The sequence below is a fragment of the Impatiens glandulifera genome, chromosome 6 (assembly GCF_907164915.1).
Source record: "Impatiens glandulifera chromosome 6, dImpGla2.1, whole genome shotgun sequence".
Lineage (NCBI taxonomy): Eukaryota > Viridiplantae > Streptophyta > Magnoliopsida > Ericales > Balsaminaceae > Impatiens > Impatiens glandulifera.
The window spans coordinates 13,785,649-13,793,211 of record NC_061867.1 but is presented as its reverse complement, the minus strand read 5'-3'; the positions used below and the strand labels follow the sequence as shown (position 1 = coordinate 13,793,211).

General features: G+C 31.7%; 1 protein-coding gene across 1 annotated transcript in view; it reads right to left on the bottom strand.

Annotated features, from left to right (window-relative positions):
• Positions 1–2,050: 2,050 nt before the first annotated feature.
• Positions 2,051–7,563, bottom strand: part of LOC124943213 (ankyrin repeat-containing protein ITN1-like) — a 24,371-nt gene continuing 18,858 nt past the window's right edge. The window contains exon 3 of the mRNA XM_047483759.1: positions 2,051–2,334. Coding sequence (XP_047339715.1) covers positions 2,051–2,334 — 284 coding nt within the window. The remainder of the gene's footprint in view (positions 2,335–7,563) is intronic.

Sequence of the window (7,563 nt, the reverse complement as noted above, 5' to 3'; positions counted from 1 at the left end):
TATTAGTTTATTTTTGTGTTTGCCATTTCTCCTCTTCTTTTAAATTAAACCCGACGATTTTGCGTCCGTCGATGGGGCTGTATTATTCCATGACGTTCCAATTTCCTATATATAAACTCCTTTAAGTTGATGATGACATGCCACATTTTAAAAAGGGCCATCCCACACCCTGAAGTTATTCCTCCAATGGTAATACTCTTGAAAAGAGTTGTTCGATGTCTTTTTGGTGTTGTCATTGTAATAGACACGGTATAAGTGAAAATCACTGACAAAATGTTAAGCCACATGATTGTCACAGGAAGTTTCATTACAATTCCTTTTCCCGAAGGCAGACCCATAAGTAGTAATAAAACTGTGATCAACGACCCCATCAATGCAATAGTGTTGGACGCAAGGAAGTGTGTGTTGTTTTTGGCACAATTAGAATCCCACATCGGAAGATGATGGGAGTGAAAGAAGTTTCTTAGTATATATAAAAGAAACTATATTCACAATTAGAATAAATCCCACATCGGAAGATGATGGGAGTTGGGGAAGTATCTTAGTGTATAAAAGAAACTCTCCCCTCTTTGGTTTATTGCACCCAAATTTGTATCTCTTCTTCCTTATTAATTGATAGCCTTAGTGCTCGGAGACGTAGGCAACATTTTGGTCGAACTCCGTTATCAAATTCTGTTAGTGTGTTCATTCTTTTGTTTTCTTCTTTTGTGGTTCTGTTAGGGTTTTTCTCAACAATGTGTACACGCGGGGATAGTAATAGGCCATAATAGATTCTCCTGCTTTGTGTTCAACCGAGCTGTCTTGCCAAGTGCCACCGGGCGGGTTGACCCCAGCTTGAAACGTCATTGTTGCTGTTAGCGATGCCAATACTATGAGCACATTTCTCTTCTCACTTAGCCATTTATCTTGATTGACATTCTTTCTACTCCTTGCTCCGTTTTGCTTGAGAATTTCTATCATATTATCTCTTATATCGGTACGTTCTTCTAATTGTAATGCGATGTCCAATGGCGTGTTCCCAATTGCATTCATATGACATTTACTTTTACTCTATTTCTTTCAAACATGTATGTCAAAGCCTACAAATTTGATCCAAAATACAAGTCAAAAGCATTCAAATAGTGCTCAAACTTCATTTTAAATAAAAAACAAAGTAGAAATGGCATGTGAGGCTCTCCAAATTATAGAAGATCGACACCATGAAGACGCACACCTCTGGCTTCCTCGACGAAATTTGTTCAAAGGCCATCGCGAACCTATTTTTTTGTTTCGGTTTACTTTCGAGAGGAGACTAGAGAGGAGAAGGGAATTGTTGCATTGGGCTAGAGTTTAGCTCCATTTTATCCCAAAGGATGACTTTAGGGTTGGTTTAAAGAATTTTTTTCATTGATGACACAAAGCAATTTTATAGTTATAAAGAGGTGCGGGAATGACATATTCAATAAATATAAGTTCCAAAATATTAAAAAAATACCAAATTAAAAAAAACCCCAAATAGTTTGAGCTTTCGAAGGATCACATTCTCGGTAAGTACTCCACTCATTACAAAGAACCATTGATTCAAGTGCTCGTTTCATTAATTTAAATCTTTTGAGCATGACAAGTATCGAAGCAAATCTCGTTTGAGCAATAGAAATAAGTTTTAAAGGTGCAAATTGATTAAACATTATTAAAACCATATTATGATTAAGAATATAATTCTTAATTATTAGTGCTTTGTCTCCAACCTCTGTAATCCAGTGACACTCAACATATACATCCTCATTAGACTCGATATTCTTAGCAGCACATATATTCTTCAAAGCCAAATTAAGTGTGTGCACAACACATGGAGTCCAAAATATGTGAGAATACATAGTCTCAATGAGCATACCTGCTGCCTTGCAAACGAGTGCATTGTCCGTGATAATTTGAACTACATTTTGTGGTCCTACTTGCATTATAACTTCTTTAATTAAGTTGGATATATAGAACTTGTCTTTTTATTCACCCTCACAGTTCACTGCCTTCAAAAACATAGGGCCACTCTCAGTAACAACCATGAAATTAATCAACGGTCTTCTCTGACTGTAGTCCAACCATCTGATACTATGGTCACCCCTTTCTCTTTCCAAGTCGTCTTGATTGGTTCCAATAATCTTTCAATATGTGCCCTCTCCTTTTCTAATAACGTAGTCCGTAGTGCATTATAACAAGGAGGAACATAGCTCGGAATGTTGCTGTTGGCATCAAGTGTATACGACTTGATGTAGTGGGGATTTCTAGCAAAATGGAAAGGTAACCCCCTGAATAAAATGCTCTTGCAATTTAGCCATCCACTTGTGCTCTCACCTCCTGATTAAAAGCTTTATTTATAGGATTGTTCTTGCCAACTGCTCTTCTTTTGGAACCTTATTTTGGCAGCATTTCAGCTCCTCCCCAGGTAGAATCTGATGAAGCATAACTCAATGGTGGGAGTGGAATCACAACCTTCCTTTTTCTTTCTTCTGCATCTGCCATCTCCCTTCGAAGTTACAACAAAATATCAGCAGTGACTCTAGGACACACTGAAACTCCTTCTCCCTTGATCTGCAACATGTGTGCTTTAACCCTTGAATACGAACCCGTAAATTCAAGATTACAGAAGTTGCATTTAATTTTCGTATTTCCACCTCTCTCTTTCATTTTCACTAATTTTGTCACATGTTTCCACAACGGGTCCTTATCTACTGAACTTTGTTGGCTTGGAGTGGCTGTCGTACTTGAAGCTGAGTTAAAGGAAGCCATTGATTCTATCTTCTATAATCTCTCTCTCTCTCCCACACAGAAGAAGAAAAAGAACTAACCTGATAGTGGAAGAATGGTAGTGGAAGACAGACAGCCGAGAAAGAAGCACCGTAGAGATTAGGTTTTTTAATTTGGGGGCTGGGGGCTCATAGTCATATTTAATATTTGGGGGGTTTTTTAATTTGGTTGTTTTTTAATATTTTGGAACTCATATTTACTGAATATGTCATTCCCGCACTCCCCCGCACCCCACACCTTCGATTCTGGGATACGCCACGTGGCGCACCCCGTACGCACTTCAAGCCGCACCCCCGTATCCCCGAAGCACCTGGTGCGCAGTGCGCTACAGAAACGAAGCACCCATGCATCCTAGAGGATATCAAATACTGTAAACGATTTGTTAAAGCATTGTTTGTTAAAGTACGAGAAAGATGAACAATTTAGAAGCAACATGAATTAACTTATAACACACGTTTTGTATATATAATATATATATATATATATTATATATATTATATATATATATATTATATATATATCTTATATATATATATTATTACTATATCTCTAGAGTCAATAATTTTATATGAGGAACTACTGAACTCAATCACTTGCTGCCGTTACTCTTCAGTTTTCTGTTGAGGTCTATTCTGTAGAGGTACTCAAATTGGATTAGTGATCAATTTATAGGTTTCGTCCTAAATCTAATTGGTTACTTCCAATTACGTAAATCAATAGTTCAAACCGCACTTAAAGGTAGGGCATTTCCCATTTTTATAGGAACTTCTGTACCAGAAACAACGGTATCTCGAATTATAGCCCCTCTGGGATGTAAAATATATCTCTTCTCACCATCCCCATAGTGTATGAGACAAATGTATACATTTCGATTAGGGTCGTATTCGATGGTTACGATTCTACCATATCTGTTTTTTTCATTCCGTCGAAAATCGATTTTACGGTATAGACGCTTATGACCTCCCCTTTTATGCCCTGCAGTAATGATTCCTCTGGCATTACGACCTTTACCACAACGACGCTGTCCATAGATCAAATTATGAGTACTCTTCTAGGGTATCCATTTTTTTTTTGATTTCCTGGTTAGTCCTTGAGTCTAGAAATAAAAAAGAACTAGAATAAAAATCCACTAAAGAAATAAACGAAAAATAAATAATAAAAACATAATATTTTCAGATATCTAAATTTTAAAACAAGTATTTCATTTTGAAAAATGGAGTGAATTTTTGGAAGAATCTGTTAGAAATCTTGTCTTGAAATAAATTACAGAAATATATATAAAATGGTGTTACAAATAAATAAAAATAAAATAAGATATACAAAGAACGAAATCACCGATTAAGATGTTGATTCGAGACATGTGCTTGGCACATTTCCCTTAAAACAGTTCCACCATCTCCCGTTTGTGCTGGAGCTTATCGTAGATGGCTGTCTCCCAGGGTACAACGAATCCAGTAGTGATTCTGCACTAAAATCACTACTCGTCGAGTTTGATTACCTGAACTATCACCGAATTTTAACGGAAAATATCGAGCGAAGAACTTGAAGAACACTCACAAAATAAGAAGAGGACTTTTGGAATTCTAGAGTGAGAAAAATTGAGGATGAAGTGAATTTTTTATTAGAGATGAGAGGTCTTATATTCTTGAAAAGTTAAACCATTAAATAAAATCATCATTTGATCCAACGGTTGGCATTGTTTGCCTCTTCATTACCTTAACGTTTTTCTCTTCATTATAGAGTAATTGTTTGCCAAAACAATTAAGGCATTTACAATTCAATACTAACGTTACATGGTTTTCCAAATTGTTAATAATAATATTAATTATCATAACAAATAATAATAATAACAAACTCATGTAATTTACACTACAAATTAACAACATTTTGTTAATTGGTCATCAAGGCATTTTAGATCAATTAATTTAAATTAATTGATTTAAATTACACATTTGGATCAAATTTCACCCTTTATTTCACGTTTGAATTTCATGTGAATTTGATTGATTTTATTACCCACATTCTAATTTCCATTCATAAATGGAATTTATAAAATTAGTTTAAAAATTCCAACAATCCCCCACATTAATGGAAATTGAAAGATTAACCCGGTGAAAGGTTCAACAGTTGAATTCTACATAGGATAGGTAGGTGTAACCTTTGAACCTTCCCTTGTGAAAGCATATAACTTTACTAGCTGATTAGTAGACTCGATGTCCTTGAACTATTCTGCCTTTTGTGTAAACGATTACACACTTTCACATAGAATTCTCCCTGATACATGTCAAGCTCTCATGGTTGTGTCCGTTTTGGCCATGGAACACGCGCCTGGTTCTGTGAGAGGGTCTAGAATTGAGCCGTGCAATTCCTTCAAAGCGGCCCCACTTCTCCCTCACATAAGTGATATCTTTGTTCTTAAAGAATCATTAAAAGCGATATGCTTATCCTCATCAAAATATATATTGTTTCATTATAGGATTAGTCCTCAATAATAACTTTCCAAGTTAGTACAATTAGGTTGTCCCATTGAACCTAGTTCTTGGGGATCTCTAGTCTGCATAGGTTGGGTTTTCCTTCATACCAACTTATAGTAGGCTAATGTCTCAAAAAACTTCAAACTATCTCTCTGTTCAATAATCTGATTAGTGGATCCACAATGTTATCTTTGACTTACATAGTCAAATTTGATAACTCCATTAGAGAGTATAGTATAATGACATTATGTCTAAGACGTGTATGTCTAGACTTGTCATTGACTCTAAGTTTGTCTAATTTCTAAATTTATGCTGGTACATTCTTAGTTAACCTTGAAACATCATCTAATAAGAAGCATAGTTATTCGTACATGCTTATCATTTAATTTTTTATGATAATATTGTTTACTTGGATAACTAGTAGACAAAATGTCTTTGAACTATTCTGCCTTCGTGTAAACGATTATATATTTTACATAAAAATATTTTATTTTTCGACATAAGTCAAAAATATAGATTATAACGTTTAATCTATCCATCATAAATTTCTTAGAAGATTTCCATACGTAGATTGCACTTCTAAGTGTAAACATATTCACTTTAAGACGTAAAGTCTTTCATTTAATAAATCAATATATAATTTGATAACAACATGATATTTCGTTTAGTGCAATTCATATCCTTTATGGATTTAATCATTTTTATCGTAATTTTCAACATAAAAATATCATACAAAAGACACGTAATGAAATAATTTTCATTGTCTTCATAATATATATAATTGTCACATCCACTTTTTAATAAAAGTATGATCAAATTTTCATATCATTATTATAAAATTTGTTATAAGTCATATCAAGACTTTATAAACTTTTTTTTTCATTTATTTCATAAAATCCTTTTGAAGACATTGATTCTTCATAGTTTTATGAAAATAATGTCAAAATATGACACGTTTCTTGATTTCAAAATCCTCAAATCTAAAATAACGATTTTGAACACCAACTCAACAAATATAAACAAGACATTTTCTTGTTATTTTATTTCTGTTTATAAAGTTGCGCAACTTTATCTTTTATAGAGAACATGTTTCTCTAACAACAAATTATTTTTACATTTATCATAATATACACAATTATTTTTGTGTTATAATCAATAAAAATATTTGCCCCCACATTCGTGTTGGTATCCTTTTTAAATCACACACATTTGTATAATTTAAATCAATGATTTTCTAATCAAGAAATTGGCACACAATTCTTTTACAAATTTCTTTTGTTATAATTGTCATACAATAAATAAGATAACTATATCATAAATAATTAATTTAATAAAATATAATTTCTATATAAGAGATTAGAATGTTTATTCATATATAAATCATTCTTCACATAATCTCCACATAAGAAATTAAAAATATTTAATCAATTAAAATATTTATGTCAACACTTAATTTTTATAAAAGAAATTCGAATATTTAATCAAATAAATATTCATCATATCACATGATTTCTATAAAAGAAATCATAATGTTTCAAGCATCTTTGGCCGAAGCCGCTTAAACATTTATTTTCGGTTGCACGTTTGCATCCCGCAATATCGGCACGTTTGCTATATTATTCAGAAATTAAACAAGACTTTCCTTGTAATTATTTGATTTAAAAATTATCAAATTATGTAAGTCTTTATGATACAATTAAACAATGTATATCAAATATATTATACCAAATTTAATATATCCATATGTATGATATTATATATTATTGCTTCTTTAATTTTAGTCACCACGACAAAAACAAATATATATATATATATATAGTCAATAACTTATAAACATAATCAAATAAATAATATGTCATATATTATTTAAACAAATATATATAAAATTTCATATATATAAAAATACATTTATAATATACATAATAATTAATTATTATAATTAATTAGAATGTTGACCGTTTAACTTTAATCAATTATAAAACTAACTAATTATAAGTATTCATGTCATCAATTATTTGTTTCTTAATTAATTAGATGACCTTTAACATTCTATAACAAATATTTGTAAATCAAAAAATACATAGTTTTGTGACAAAATTCAAAATTATCTATTAAAATAAAATAAATTAAAAATAAATTTTTATTTATATATGTATATAAATTTTTAAGTAATCATACTTATTATGAATGAACATGAATCATCATATTATTAGCTAATATACATGATATATATAAATAATCAATTAGAAATATAATCAAATAAAACATAACTACAAACATACCTCATGTCTTAATCGAAGTAATT